This window comes from Panthera uncia, assembly GCF_023721935.1.
Source record: "Panthera uncia isolate 11264 chromosome B3 unlocalized genomic scaffold, Puncia_PCG_1.0 HiC_scaffold_1, whole genome shotgun sequence".
Lineage (NCBI taxonomy): Eukaryota > Metazoa > Chordata > Mammalia > Carnivora > Felidae > Panthera > Panthera uncia.
Window position 1 is genome coordinate 10,958,592 of NW_026057582.1, and position 15,589 is coordinate 10,974,180.

At 55.4% G+C, this 15,589-nt stretch overlaps 1 protein-coding gene across 2 annotated transcripts; it reads right to left on the reverse strand.

Annotated features, from left to right (window-relative positions):
* Positions 1-2,344: 2,344 nt before the first annotated feature.
* Positions 2,345-15,369, reverse strand: CHGA (chromogranin A). Of its 2 annotated transcripts, XM_049612271.1 has the most exons (8): positions 14,731-15,369; positions 13,852-13,898; positions 11,431-11,524; positions 10,578-10,646; positions 8,398-8,493; positions 6,228-6,665; positions 5,029-5,516; positions 2,667-2,840 (listed from the first exon to the last, which is right to left on the reverse strand). In XM_049612271.1, exons 1-8 carry the CDS (start codon positions 14,774-14,776, stop codon positions 2,757-2,759), a joined length of 1,362 nt encoding a protein of 453 aa, XP_049468228.1. In that variant the 5' UTR covers positions 14,777-15,369; the 3' UTR covers positions 2,667-2,756. The 2 variants fall into 2 exon arrangements, with proteins under 2 accessions (XP_049468230.1, XP_049468228.1); XM_049612273.1 differs by lacking the exon at positions 5,029-5,516 and having other exon boundaries at positions 2,345-2,840.
* Positions 15,370-15,589: the final 220 nt, after the last annotated feature.

Below are 15,589 nucleotides of genomic sequence, written 5' to 3' on the forward strand. Positions count from 1 at the left end.
TCTTCCTTGGCCCCTTAGCAGTATCTCCCCCCAAAGGCTTGGTGGTATTCCCTCTGGGTCAGAGGCTCTGGAACCTTGCAGGGCCCCTGGGAAGGGTCTCCTGTGGTGTGTGCATGTGTAGCCCCTAGAGTTGGCCCTGCCAGGATCATGGGGGCAGTTAGGACTCTGATTCCCAAGCCTCTGTTTGCCAGTTGGTGGGCATGTTGGGGTCTGTGGCCCTCAGCACCTGTCTTGGTGGTGTTCAGTGGCTGGGGCTCTCGGAGGCACTCCTGATTTCAAGGGCTCCAGGAGCAAGTACCAGGGCCATATTTTGGCTAGGGCCATGGGTAAGTGCAGAGGGTCAGTTGCAAGGTCTCTGCCCTGGACAGCCTGTAACAGAGACCTTGGGCCAGGTTCTGCTTGCGGATGCTTTGTCCAACGATGTGATTCCACAGACATTAGGCTCCACTTGAGTGCAGGCCCTTGATGTCTGTCGTCTTCAAGAGGGCCCAGCAGAGTCTCCTGGTGTAGCATCCTTGCCATTCATGGAAGCGTCTAGGTTTGCGGCCCACAGTGGGTCGGGCTGGGCCTGAAGACACCCGGCACGGCCTGGACGCTTCGAACACCCAAGGAGTTGTGTGGTGTATCCTTCAAGTGGGCCTTCATCAATGATGGAGAGAACAACTTGGAAAAAAGAGTTTCTTCTCTCACCCAGAGGACTGTCAGGTGGGCCTCGCCCGTTGGAAGGGCCATGGCAAGAAACTAGCTTTCCAGCCAGCTGCGATAAGCAGCTGTTGTCACATGGCCACTCCAAGACCAAGGGAGACTACACGTCCTTGTCCTAGTCTGGGAGATCGGTCCTCTGCTCGGGCACTCACACTGGCCACTGGCCACACAGCCGGTGAATGGCTTGACTGCTGTCCCTGGCGTCTGCATCTGCCTCTCTGTCCCCTAGAAAATGATTCGCCCGGCAGGCGCCCCGACAGGCCCTCGCCCTCCACGGGCCCTTGCCCCGAGCTAGCGATCTTGAGCTGGGTGCTGGCTGTCCTGAAGGCGCATAGCCAGCCCCTCCACCGAGGCTTACCGCGAGGCAGAGAAGTTTCCAGGCTTCTCCCTCTTCTATCTGCCTGGCCCCGCCCTGATGCCCCACACATCTGTCTGTCCTGCCCACACCTGAGCCTGAGCCTGAAGTGATGTGGCTGAGGCTTCAGGCCAACCACACTCCCATTGTTTCTGCCTTTCACGAGGAAGGGCTTGTGCTTTGCCCATTCTCTCTGCACAGCGCTGCCAATGTGATCTTGGAGTGACACTGCCCACCCCCGACACTGTTCAGAGGAGAGCTGTTCCTTGGTCCCACCTGGGCGCTCTCCCTTCTGGTTCTGACCACCCGGGAGCCTTTTCCACGAATGGTTGCATTTTCCCTTCCCGATTTACCCTGACCCGACGGCTTAGAGGGGCTGTTCCTTTCCCGTAGCCTGCCTGACCTCTTCCTCCAGGGCTGCATGTGGGAGCACACCTCTTCGACACCTGTTGCCTCACAAAAAGCTGCTCCCATAGTGATTTCACCGGGACATTGGTGGTTCTAGTTCTAGTGACACCTGTGCTTTGTGACAAATGCTCAGGCCTCCGTCCTGTTCACAGGCAACAGGCAACACTTCCCAGAACCCCAGGCTGCCTTGTACTCGATCTGTGCATGTCCGTCCGTACGGTGTTTCTACGAATACACGTACTGTATATAAAATCACCGCTTTTGTAAAAGCCAGGAGACTTTGTCCCTGGGCTCTTTGGATTTGTCTTTACGGTTGTTCTGTGTGGTTATAACACAGGTGGCCATCTTTGGGATGGGTTTTTTTTCAGGGACAAGGTGACCCCGTGTTCCCTTTGTTAACTTGTCTCGGGAGCGGATGTTTTGATAGCTGACCGCCTAGTGGGATACAGTTTGCTGTTGTGTTTGTTCTTTCTGTAATGGTTGGGGGGTAGAGTGCACCCTTGAAAACGTGTGAAGAAATAAACAATGACTCCTGCTCTTTGGAAGGTGTCCCTCTGTGTATCAGGGGCTGGTTAGCAGCAACAGTGGGCAGCTCCCTCCCCAGCCTCATGGGACAGGCCTAGCCTTGGCAAGACTGTTCATGTGATTTGTATCATCATCATGGTTTTCTGGTCCAGGCTATGTGGGCCCTTTGAACCCTCATCACAATCAGATGAGGAAGTAGTATCATCCCCATTTTGCAGATGAAGAAACTGATGTTGAGAGGTGCAAAGTCGCTTGCCTGTAGTCCCACAGCAACTTGAGCTCCCCTTGTCCCTTTGCCCAAATCTAGTCCCTCCCATCCCGCTCTGAGTTAAGAGGCGGGAGAAGTTCAAAGAAACCAGAAAGAGCCCAGAGCAGTTTTATTTCTCCTTAGATAAATTTTGTACAGAATATATTACAGTCAGGAGTTCTCAGCTTTCACCAAAAGGTCAGAAGTTATTGCAGTTGTGCCCAATGGCTCTGACGATGGAAAGGAAACTTCTAGAAAGCTGCCTGTGTCCAGAGAGAAGATAACCGTTTAAAGTCGTGGGGGGTGTGCCCCGCAGAGGGGCGCACTGGGGCTGGAATCCAGAGCAGAAGGGAAGGAGCGAGGGGGCAACAGGGTGGCCTGGGCTTGGGCGGGCTGGGAGCGGCCTCTCTACCAGAAGCAGTGCCCGGGCCGTCTGGCCAGGACCTGCAAAGGGGACAGGAGAGCCAGGACTGCTGGGTGCCTCGGGGCCCTGGCTGGGGGGGGCCGGCTGGCGTGTCAGCCCCGGCGCAGTGCCTGCAGCTGGCGGGCCACCTTCTCCAGCTCTGCCTCGATGGCCAACAGGCTTTCCAGCTCCTGGTCCTAGGAGAGAACATCAAGGGTCATTCACATGGAGGGTGCAGTCTGCCAGACTGGTTGTGCCACTGGCTAGCTGTGTGGCCTCAGGTGGCTTTGCCTCTCCCAGCTTTAGGGCTTTCATCCAGATCATGGGGACAGAGATGCCACCCTGCTGGGCCGCTCTGAGGATTACTGTGCACAAGAAATGGGCATAGGGGCCTTGACCCCACACCACCCCGGTAGCCTCATCCAGACCTGCCTTCCCCTGAATGGCTCTGGGCAGGCACGTGGAAAATGAAGCCTTCGGTGCTCTTCAGTGTTCCTTAGCTCCTCACCCCAAGGCATAGACTGTGACAATGGCCCTGAACGTGAGTCCAGGCTTCCCTGCTTGAGGAGCCATGGGCCTTTGGCACAGGCTTGAGGATGTGAGGGCTTCCCTGCTTCTACCTGCCTAGGGTTGGGCCTGGATGCTCGGTCCCAATCATAGGGGGACCCAGCTCTGGCTGCCAGGGTGGTTCAGGGCAGCAGGGGACCCTTCTGTGACCTCTGCTCTGTGCCCCAGCCTCAGGAAGCTTTCAGGGTCCCCTGAACTGGGGCTGATGCCCACAAGCAGATGCCCTTGGACTTGGAGCAGGAGTCGGGGAAGGCCACGCCCTCACCCTCGGTCTTGACCTGGGAAAGGTAGTCTTGCTGGGGTCCCTGCCAGATGCCAGGCTGTGGAGGGCACCCATTGGGACCACTTGGAACAGACAGACAGTGGTTGTCATGGAAATAGGGACCTTAAAGCCTTCTGTCTTGGAGTGAAATTCTGTGAGGCCGGAACATTTCTAAGAAGACCCTTGAGCTGGGTGGAAGAGGCCTCTGTCCTGTCCTGTCCACAGGACTCTGGGGTCCCCATTTCTGTGCTCTGCAGTCCAGGGCTTTCTCTGCCCGTGGAGAAGGGAGCTGGCAGGCATCTCAGGGTAACTTGCTTGCTCTTTCCAGCTTCTGTGGGTTGGGGAGGGGCAAGCAAAGGTGCCCAGGCTTGTCCTGGTCCAAAGCTAGGGATGGAGGGCAGTCTCCTGGGCACATAGAGAGATGACCTCTCCTAGCTCCTGCTGCCAAGGAATCTTCTCCCTCTAAGGCTGCCAAGACTCTGGTCCCAGCCCAGAGAAAGGTTGGGACCCAAGGAAGGGGCCACATCCTTTTCTGGGTGGGCAGAGAGAACTGGGGTCATGGGTAGATTCCAGTCCCCAGCAGGGCCCTGACTTCGACCTGGACACTGAGGCCTGAACCACGGAGCCCTAAAGCCTCCTCTAGCTCCAAGATGGTACTGCCAGCCTGGCAGGGACCCCAACTCCCACTCCTCACCTCTGGGGCTACCTCCCAGCATCCCATTGAGCTAACCAGGTATCCCTGAACATGGCCAGGTTTTGAAAGCTCATGTGTGTTCTGACCATAATAATGAAGTGAGCAGAAAGGACTCCTTACCGCATTTGAGAAATGGGGGAAGCAATGAGGCTCAGAGAAGGGGAGTAACCCGCCCAAGGTCACACAGCTAGGAAGAGGCAGAACCCAGGTCTCCTGGCACATCCATGCCTCCCTCACCCACTCACCACCAGGCCCCGTGGTCCCACTGGCCCTGCCCTGGCCCCACCAGAGGGAGGCAGGGTCTGAACCTCGGAGGAGGGTGTGCCTGGGCTGCCTGGGGGCCAGGAGAGGACATTGCTGGACCAACCACAGGGATTTCCCAGGAAATCGCCGGGCACCTTCCGTGCCCTCCCAGCTCTTGGGGGCATGGTGCCCTCCTCGGGCCAGTCCCCGCCAGGTCCTTTCCTTTCCAAGTTCCCTCCGTCCAAAGCTCCAGCTTCACCCCTCACTCCTGCTTCACACCCAAACCTGCGGGGGCCCCCTATCACCTCCAGGACAGAGACCCACGAAGCGCCTTCAGGCATTGGCTGAACACCTCTCCTGTCTCCACGACCCGATCTGGACAGCCCTCTCTTGCCTGCCTGTCCGCCAACTTTACCGGGTGCCTCTGTGAGCCAGGGTTCACTCGCCTCCCTGCCTGACCCATCCTCACCCCTGCCCCTGCTCTGCCCCTCTCCCGAGAGCCCCCCGTCCAAGTGCCTCTCCAGCCTCAGACCCGAGGGGACGGTGTGTGTCCCCTCAGGGGGGCAGGGCCCACACTCTGGAGGCCTGGCCTGGGGCTGGCACCCGCCCCCATACCAACCTCCGGTCTGCGGTTGGCACTGCCCTCCTCCTCCTTCTTCTCCTCCGGGTAGCTGCGCACCTGGAGGGGCAGGCCCGCCTCGACGCTGTCCTCCCGGGAGGACGGCCTCCAGCCTCGTCGCAGCTGCAGCCCAGGGCCCCTGAAGTCGTAGGCCCGGGCCCGGAAGGAGAGCTTCATGGAGCTGTCGGGGTCCTCCTCCTCGCCCTCCCCCTCCAGCCGCTTCTCGGCCGTCAGCTCCTTGGCCAGCTGGTCCATCCTGCTCCATCGCTTGGCATCTTCCCACTCGTTGGACAGCTGCTCCTCCTCCTGCTCCTGCTCCAGCTCCCTGCTCTTCCCGCCCCGGAAGAGGCCTTGAGGGGCCTCTGCCATCTCCTCCTCCTCCTCCTGCCGAGAGTGCTCCCGCGCCCCCTTCCCCTCGGGGGGCTGAGCCTCCTCAGCCCCGGTCTTCCTGGCTCCATCCACAGCCAGAGCCTTGGGCCATCCTGGAGCTGGTGGTGGACAAGAGCAGGAGAATGAAGGAGGGCCCGCCGCTTTCCCTGGTCCCTGCCACTCCCCAGGGCCTCTCTGTGGCCATCGCTGGGGCCACAGACCATGCTCAGGGTCCAGCCCAGCCTCTCCGCAATAATTGCACTTGGAGGAAGAAGCCATCTTGACACCGTGCTTTGCAAGACCCTCTCAAAGCTCAGAGGGGTGGGCTGGCCGGAGCTTGCCTCTTCTGCGAGCCTTCTCCTCTGAGGAGCCCCCGATCCGGGAGCCACCCAGCTGGGGAGGGAGGAAGGACCCTTACAAGGCCTCATGGGGGGCCAGGGGCCTCTCCCAAACCCTGGGTGAAGCTGACACTGTCCCTAGACCAGCCTGCTTTCGCCCATCAGGCTGTCCCTCTGTTCCCGAAGCCCACCCACCCTGCAAAGCCCCTCTGGCCTCCTTGGTTGGAGGGGAGGGGCTGTGTGGACTAGTGGGAGATGCAGGGTTTTGGAGTCAGCCAAACCTGGGTGGTTGGAATCAGCTTTTGCTACAAATTAGCTGTGTGACCTTGGGCAAATTACTTAACCTCTCTGAGTCTCAGTTTTCCATCTGGAAAATGGAGATACACCTACTTTTCAGGGTTGCTGTGAAGGTGCAATGAAATTATGAATGAGGTCCTCCCTCCCACCCTCTGCCTGACACATTTGTTGAGGGGTCTCAGACGTCATACATACTCTCGTCCCTCTGGGTCTCCTTGTAGCCAAGGCTTGGGTGGGGGTTAAATGCTGCGGTGGGGCCTTCTTCTTCGGGGACAGCCTTCTCTCCAGCCTCTGTGTCCTCCTCCTCTTCCTCCTCCTCTTCGCGCTTTGCCTGCTGCTCTTGCTCTACACCCAGGCCCTTCTCTCTGTCCACTGGACCCTGGGAGAGGCTCCCTCTGTCCCCCTGGGCCTGTGGGCCTGAGTGTTTCTGGCTGGGAAGGCTGGCTGGGGGGTGGGCGTTGGAGGCTTCCTGCTCCCCTGGGGCCTGGTTGTCTTCCTCGACCTTGGACCCTTGTTCAGGCTCCAGGGAGGCCTGGGGCCTGGCTCCATCTGTGTCTCCATCATTCTTCTCTGTCTCTTTAGAATCCCCTCTTTTCTCCGCAGCATCCTTGGAGGATGCCTCTTCTGTCACCTCTGCAGAAACAACAAAGTCAGGCCCTGAGGGCCAGGCCACACACGGAGTGTCCCCGAGAGCCCAATTGCAGAACTTAGTCATTGTATCTTTTTTTTTTTTTTTCTGAACAGTAAGCAAAAGTTTATTAGAGTATAAGATTAGAAAGTAAGAATAGTAGGAAAGCTCTCTCTACAGAGAGGGGACATTCGAAAGTGAATGCCCTAGTCATTGTATCTTTTGGCTTCTAGAAAGTCCAGACCAAGACTATGACACAGTTAGCATTACTTGCTCTGTGTCTGGGTCTGACCTGAGTACAACTGGCATATCTTTCTTCCTTTATAATTCTACTTTCTTTAAAAAAATTTTTTTACTGTTTGTTTTTGAGAGAGAGAGAGAGACAGACAGAGTGCAAGCGGGAAAGGGGCAGAGAGAGTGAGAGTCACAGAATCTGAAGCGGGCTCCAGGCTCCGAGCTGTCAGCACAGAGCCTGATGTAGGGCTTGAACCCACAGACCATGAGATCATAACCTGAGCCAAAGTCCTACACTCGACCGACCGAGCCACCCAGGCGCCTCTGTAATTATACCTCTTAAAGCAGGAAGTGATTAAAAAAAAAAAAAGACCTTGAAAGGTCTTAACCTCTGTATGAGAGGCATCATCACTACACGTTCCTTCTCCTCTCCGTGTGAGGCTTCTGTCTTGATGTCCTGTGAAAGTGCTCAACTATTTGTAGGGTTTCATTAAAAGGCATTTTAGGGCAGGCTGGGTGGCTCAGTCTTTTCAGCGCCTGATTCTGGATTTTGGCTCAGGTCATGATCTCATGGTTCACGAGTTCAAGCCCCGCGTCGGGCTCTTGCACTGACAGTGCAGAGCCTGCTTGGGATTCTCTATCCCTCTCTCTCTCTGCCCCTCCTCTGCTCTCTGTCTCAGTCTCTCAAAATAAATAAGCTCTAAAAAAAAAAAAACAAAAAAACAAAAAAACAAAAAAAACCCATTTTCGGCTGGCTGCCTTGAAGATAGGCTTTTACCCGGTAAAAATCCCTCCCTGCACCAGAGTGATTACTATTGAACAAAGCCTCGCCAAGTACGTGCCGCCATTTGACTCCAGGACTCCAGGTGAAAGTGCTCCCATCCCGTTTACAGAAAGTCCGCCTGATCCTCAGAGGGTGACCTGTCCATGCTCACAGTCCGTGGGCAGCAGGGTCTTGAATCCAAGTCTCCAGATGCTAAGTACAGGGTGCTCTTTGCTCTGACACATAACTGCCTCCCCCATTAAAGCCTCCAGGTGCCCCAGATGTGACACATAACAAGAAAGATGATCCAGGTTCATTCAGTGTTTGAGACCTCCTCTCCTGGGACCCTCCTATGACAGGACTATGCCGAGGCACCACCAAATCCCAGGAGGACAGGTGCCAGGGGCAGGGGTTCTTCTGCAAGGGCTTCTGGGAAGATCCAGAGTTGAGGCTGCCCTCCCACCAGACCAGAGACTTCCTGCCCTGAGCATGAGCCCCTGTGGTGGGCAGGCTTTGCAGTGACATAGACCCGGATTCGCATCTCGTTATGCTGCTTACCTTGGGCAAGGTACTTAACCCCTCTGGGCCTCAGTTTCCCCATTTTTAAAGGGAAGACTGAAATGATAGCTCCTTTACAAGGCCTAAAGGAGGGTCTCCTGACTCCAGGGAGATCTTGATCTTATGACTACTGTTATGATCTCCTCCGTCCCCAGCCTCCAGCTAGACTGGCCAGCACTGACCTTTCAGCTCTGCCTGGTCATTCTGCTTCTCAAGAGCCTCTGAGAGTCCATCCTCAAGACCGCTGTGTTTCTTCTGATGTGCCCTCTCCTTGGCACCTGGTATGAGAAAAGGAGGGGAAAAAAAAAAAAGAAAAGGAGAAAAAAGTCCCATTTTGCCAAGCCAGCCCTGGGATATTTGTCTGTGAGAACGAAGGCTTCCGTTTCCTTATCTGTAAACTGGACATGTCATGTTCCAAGTCTGCTTAATGAGAGACTGAGGGGGCAAGACCCAGGCGGGGGGCCACCCCTTCTCAGCTGGGGCTCATCAGGCAGCCACGGCACCTGTCCACACTCAAGTTTCCCACCTGAGATAAGAACAAGCCCTGCTTGCTGCCTCTTAGAGCAATAAAGACTCAGATGGAACACAGGGTCCCAGGGGTGGGAGCAGAGAGGTAGCTAGGGGACTCTGCAACAGGAGACAGCAGTGACTGCTTGCCCCCTCATGGGGGATCTTGAATCAGGTGAGCCCTGTTCCCCCAGGTCCTGGGGAGAAGGCCAAGCACGTGCTTGAATCCCAGTTCTGCTGCCGTGATCCACACACCCCTCTCCCTGCATGGACCCCAGGCTGCTGCTATTTTCCCCATGCTGGGAATCTCTGGAGTGGCCAGAGGCACCGACACAGCGGTTGTGGGCCAGGGAAGGAAGCCCAGATTTGACCCCGGGAAGGCCTTGGTTCACACCTCCTGGCGATTCTTTGCTCTGTGACCTTGGGTAACTTGGTCTATCCAAGACTTGGTTGCTCATCTACAAAACAGGGCTGCTGCTTGGTACACAGAAGTTGTTCTGAGTGCAGAAGAGGGAGTGGATGGATGGATGGTTGGATGGGTGGAAGGACAGGTGGACATATAGCTATGTCCCATACTCTTTCAGTAGAAAACAGTAATATGTATGTGTATTGGAAACTGTTCATAATGGATACACGCACATATGTGTGTATACAGGTGTTTCAGGACACATTCCCCCATAACAGTCTGTGTTGACACTATATTTAATTATTTAAATGTAGTATCTTAGTCATTCAATATTTAATTTTTAAATTATCGTATTGCAATAAAACATTTAATGTTCAGCTAAAAAAAAAAAAACCCACCAGGGTCAATGATGATGAAATTAATGAGACAGGCAGTAACTGCCACGGCTCCGTTCAGCACCCGCTCTGTCCTAGGCACTCACTTCAGACTCCCAGCAACTATACGAGACAGGTGCTTGCCTTCCGTTCTCACACACGTGGCCTGGTCCTCTCCAAAGGCCTCAGAGTGGGGGTCTCCCCAGAGCTGGAGAAGTCTTCATGCCTCCGATCCCACCCCCGACCCGAGACAGAAGCCCAGCCCTCAAGACAGACCCTCACTTCCTTTGGAAGCAGATGCAAGGTTCTCGACTGAGGTCCCATTCCCAGAGAGAGGCACAATGCCAGCGGCCCTGCCCCCAAATAAATAGCCACTTCCCACAGGATGTCAGTTCGGGGCAGATGCAAGGCCAGAATGCATTTTGTTTAACTTTCCAGGTTCCTATGAACGCAGGAAGGAACCTGGGGCTGGGCATCTGTGGGATGACATCAGTCTAACCCTCCATCCCAGCATCCTGTCCCGGCTCTGCTTGAATACCCTCAGTGACAAGGGGCTCACTCCCTCACAAAGTCACTCCATTCTCAAGAGTATCAGTGGATTTTCTTAATCTCTAAAGCATGCTGAAAGTCTGGTCTGTGTTTTGGGGGTGAGCAAGACCTTGCTTCCCCCATCAACCCCTTGAGCAGAAGCTCACAAGAAGAAAGGGGCCTGTCCTCTCTTCTGGAGACCAATTTTCTTTTAACAGAGGAAAGGGATTCTCTCTGTAACCTAGTCTTAAGAGCGCCCCCACTGAAATGACTGAACTGCAGAGATGGGGTATTTGGAGAGCTGCATCTGGTCTTGGCATGTCCTTAACTTACTGTGTGACCTTGGACAAGTCGCTCAACCTCTCTGGGCCTTACTCTCCTTAACTATATCAATGACAAATTGGACCAGGGCATGAAGGACCCCATCTTCCTAGTCTATAACTGGAAGAATCAGAGAGAAATAGGGCATTGCTCAAACTCACACCCTGGTTTTCTCTCAATTACTGGAATTTACCCAGTAAATTCATATGCAGTGACTGGAAAATACCTTGGAGAGCAAGATCTTGGAGTTCTTTCAGCAAATTCTGATGTCGCAGGATTGAGAGGATCCGTTCATCTGCAATGAAGAGAGTCGTTATGGGTGGTTTCCAGAGAACAGCCAAGAAAGAGATGACTATCAATATTTTCAGCTGAACACAAGGAATTTATTTTGGACACTCAAAACCTGGGCAGCAGCCTTAAGATTGGGTCTTGAGAAGACACTTTTGAAATGGCCTCCTCTCCAAGGTGCCAATTCTTCCTACTACATCAGCAAGGTCAGCCACTGGCCCAGCACCCAGACCTCAGCCAAGAGGTGGCAGGCCCCCAGGTGAGGTAGGTGTCTCTACCCACATCATGTCTTCCAATATTCATCTCCATGCCTGATCCACCTGGGCTATCCTTTCCTATCTACTGATTTCTAACCTTTCTCTGAAAGTCCAACCCAATGTTGGACCCATCCAACAGCTGATCAGAACTTGACTGCTTGGTTGGAAAGACTTTGTCCTTCTCAGGCCAACCCCCACACTTCTTTATTCATCACATACCTATAGATTGTCTAGCAGGTGTTAGAGGCTGCTCTTGGCTCTGGGGGTCTAGTACACAAAATCTCTATTCACAGGGTGGACGGCCCTGCTTTCATTCTGCCCAGAATTCTAGTTAATTGGGTTCCTATCTGTTCCATCTGCCAGTCTGTAAGTTCCAGAAGCACAGGGGCTGTGACCCCCCTCATCTCTCCAGACCACTCAGACCCTAGCACAGGCCTGCCCAGGGCAGGCACTCGATCAGTGACTGTTGAATTAAGTCACTGAATTCTGCTCAAAGCCACACACCCGGATCCTCACCCCCAGCCCTGCCCGTACCTCCTCGGAGGGTCTCGAAACACTCCTGGCTGACAGGCATGGGGCTGGGCTTGGAAAGCGTGTCGGAGATGACCTCAACGATGCACTTCATCACCTGGAAAGAGAGTGGGTGGGGGGAAGGCTGGGGCTGGTTTGTGTATGGGATTCAGCCCCAGAGGCTCCACAGCAAATTTCTAATGAGAATATAAGGACATTTGCTTTTGTCTTCAGGAGTCAATGGATGCCCGTCTCAGGGGCACAGCTTTGTGTTCTTAGCCAGACAATAACCACAATAAAAGGAAACGCTTATATGGTGTTTGCCATGTGCCCAGTGATCTAATCACATAGCCAGCAGGTGCCCCTCTGAGGTACCAAGCATCTCTCCAAAGAAGGGGAAACTGCTCCTGGGCATGGAGGTATGGCTTGCAGAAGTCCTTGAACCTTGCAGATGCCTCAAAGGGCAACTATCTCCAGGAAGTATTTCTGGACTGCCCAGAGGAGAACAAAGACCTTCCCTGGCTTTACTCTGTCTGGAAACAGGATGTGGATCACTGTCTCCCAACATTGGTGATGTTGTCACCTGCAAGGAGTGACAGCCTCCCAGTATGGCTCTACATTGGGCCAGGGGATGAATCCTGTGGCCGGAGGTGGGCACACATCAGCTACATCGACGCGCCTGCCTATTCCAGGCCCACGGCAGCCATATCTCTGAAGGTTTTGTCTCAGGCCCAGAAAGGTGCTGTGGATAATCAGGCACCTGGTAAGTGGATATTGGAAGGTAGTGCCAACTGGAGTGCAGCATCCTAGCTGTGTGATCTTGGACATGTGACTTGACCTCTCTGAGCCTCAATTTTCCCACTTGTAAAATGAGAGTGAGAAGACTTTCCCGCTCCCCTCCCAGGGTGATCAGACACAGATGGAAAAACACTCTATAAAGCATGAAGTGCCCCACACACCAAGAGAGGGATTCACAACTTTCAACCTGCTTCAGCTGCCTAGAGCAGGGCAGAAAACCAGGAGGTGCCAGACATGCATCAGGGATTGCTGGTGGGGAGTGAGGGGGTGGCAGGCTGTGTCTATGGGCTGCCAAAGCAAGCCATCCAAAAATTCAGGATGGCAAACTGGCAAAGAGGCTCTACAGTAGTCACAGCATCATAGGATGGAATATTTAGGTCTTAACCAGCTGTTATGGTGCTCCTGCCCCAGGCTGCTAGGTGGAGTATGGTGACCACGGTGTCTCCCATAGAGATCTGGTAGGAAGAGCCCTCAAGTGTTTACCCTGCATCCCCCTGCAACCCCATACCTCACACTGGGAATGGCAGTCACCAGTCCATGAGGACAGGTTCTGGGACAGAGGAACTGGGCATGGGCCCCAAGAATAATAAAGAGTCTCAAAAGGGAAGCCCTAGGAATAATGGTGCCCATTTACTGAGGACCTGCCATTTGCCAGGCACCTGACATCTATGATTCCCTACTCTCATGACTTCCCTCAAGGGAAATACTACAGATGGGAAAAGTGGAAGCTCAGAGAAGCTCAGGAACTTTACCAAGACCACACAGCTATAAGAGTGCAAGTAAATTAAATCACTAAATTCTGCCAAGTGAAATACAGGAAATATAATTGAGCAAATAGAGGCTGAAATTGCTTTGCTGTTTTGGGTTTAACCATAGCCTCTCTGGAATGGAAGAAAACAGCTCCTGAAAAGGTGAGGAGTAGAAATTTCCCTGAGTCTCAAGTGGGGGTATCTGTGAGCATCAGAAACTGGAAAAATAGCCCCAGCCTAGACATGAATGGATTCCAAATATATACCCAACAGAGTGTCTGTCTCGCTGGCTACAGAACTCCCCATTGGTATCTCCTAAGGCCCTTTCGGGGAGGGACATGCACCATAAGCCCTAAATGGCCAGCACCCTGGGTACAGAAGCCATGATCAAGAGTCTTCTCATTCTGGCCCTTTGGGAGAGCCAGGGCTTGAGTGCCTGGGGGGGGGGGGTGGGAGGGCAGCTAGCAGAACCTTGGGAGGAGGGAAGACCAAAGGGGGAGGCCAGAGCCAGAGAAATGAAGACCATCCTTGCAGGTCTGTGGACAACCACAGCCACAGAGAAGTCCCCCCACCTAACCCAGCAGCTCATAGTAGGCCTGCCAGATGTGGAGTGTTCAAGGCAGTAGGCCTGGCACCTTGGCCCAGCAGCTAAGATACAGGCCCCATCGGCAGCATACCCAGCTCAGATGAAGCTGGGGAAGTCCCCACAGCAGGATGGCAGGGAAATCTAGCAGTCTTTGATATCTTCTTTTGCAAGCTGTCCCCAGGCTCAGCAGCCGCAGTGCTGGCTCTTGGCTTTATGCCAAACTCACTCCTGCAGCTGCCTAAAAACTGGCTGTGAAGCATCCACTGGGCTTCCTACCCGCCATCCCGGGGGCATCCCCATTCCCCTTCTTACCTCGGTGTCCCCTTTATTCATAGGGCTGTTCACAGGGAGGGCAATGACTGGGGAAAAAATAGAGAACTGGGGTCACTCCTCTGCTCCAAGGGGAGAGCCCAGTCCTTCCTGACCCAGTTTACAGGGGGCCCATTCATCCCAGTGCTCCCCTCAAAACTGCCCCCACCCAGTGGTTCTGTTTCCTTTCCCTGGCTGCTGCTCCCATGGGTATGGCCCCCAGAGGCTACACTGAGCTCCCTAACACTGCCTTTTGGGAAAGTTCCTGCTCTGGGTGGGGGGGGGGGGGGGGGGGGGGGCAGGGGAGAGGACTGGAAGCTAATGCTAGGAAAACAAGGGCAGCGGCTGAGTGGGATTGGGGTGGAGAAGGAAGCGAGGAGAGGAAGACAGACCCCAGAGGTGTGGGAAAAGAGACGGAGGAGGAGGATTGTGAGAGATGATGCGGAGGGGTAGAAGCCAAGGGCAGAAAGATAGAGCAGGAGGGGGGAAGAGAAAGAGAGACGAGAGCGGGAGCCAGCAACGGTTCTCCCATCTCCCCCAATGACCTTGGCCAGCCACGGCACGGAGCCAGAACTGGCCCAGATGCAGTCGAGACGTCGAGCCCAGACAAGGGGTAGGGGGCGCCGGGGTGAGGGGGAAGGGTGGGTCCTGCCCCGCGGGGTCAGGAGTCTGGCCCGCCAAAGAGTCCGTCCGGTAGGTCTACGGGTTTGGGGCCGAGACCGCTGCGGGGTCAGCAGGGAGGCGGTGGCGCTGTCCGCGGTGCTGAAAACTCGCCGGGCCGGAGGGGAGGCACGAGGGGCGCGCGGCGCTGCGCGGAGCCTCGACCTCGGGGCAGGCGGGGGCGCCCAGGACCCTCTCCCACGAGACCCCGCGCTCGCTCACCTTGCCCGGCGCAGAACAGAAGCGCCAGGACAGCGGCGGAGCGCATGGCGAACCCGAGGCGCAGAGCAGTTGGCGGTCTGGGCCCCGGCACCGCAGGCACCCTGGCGAGGGCTGGCTGGACGGGCGGCCTGGGAGCGGGTTGTGGCGGCGCTGGCGCGGATTGGGGGCGGGGGGCGCGGCTTCCCTCTCGGCGTCCGTCTGTCGGCCCACCCACCAGCCTCTGTGCAGTGGGCTCTGGTACTGCAAGAATTTATATACCCCCGACCCCGGAAATGACGTCATCGGGACCGCCTCTGCCCCCTTTCCCCACCCCTCCGGGGGGTCCGGCAGCAGCTCGCTCCGCCCTCAGCTTCACGCCTCTGGCTTCTGGTGTCCGCCGCTGGGCTCTCTTGGGTCGAGCTGTGAGACAGTTCTCTGGCTTCCAGGAGGATAGCAAGGGACCTCAGCTGATCCTCCACCCCTCGACGGTTCCACCGACTTGCTGTGGGTCCGTGGGCAAGTCACTCCCAGTCTCTGGGCCGCCTGTTCCTTCAGTGTGTGCTGAGGTCCCTGCCAGCACTAGCGCGCCACTTCATGCTCCTGAGATTCCCACAGCGGGGGCGCGCTTCCCCTGATGCCAGAGTCTGGAGGCTTGCTCCACACTCAGGGCTCCCTCAACTATCTAGCAAGTCCTGCAGCGGCCTCCCGACCCCCTTTTGGAGTAAGGCACTCCCCCCCGCCCCCAGACAAACCCGTTTTGTGCCTTCACAATTTGTAATTGTATTATGTATTTATGTATTTGAAAACGTTTGGTCGCCATTGCTTTCTGAGGGCAGCACCTGGCACAGGGTAAACGCATTTAATAGATACCTGTTGAATG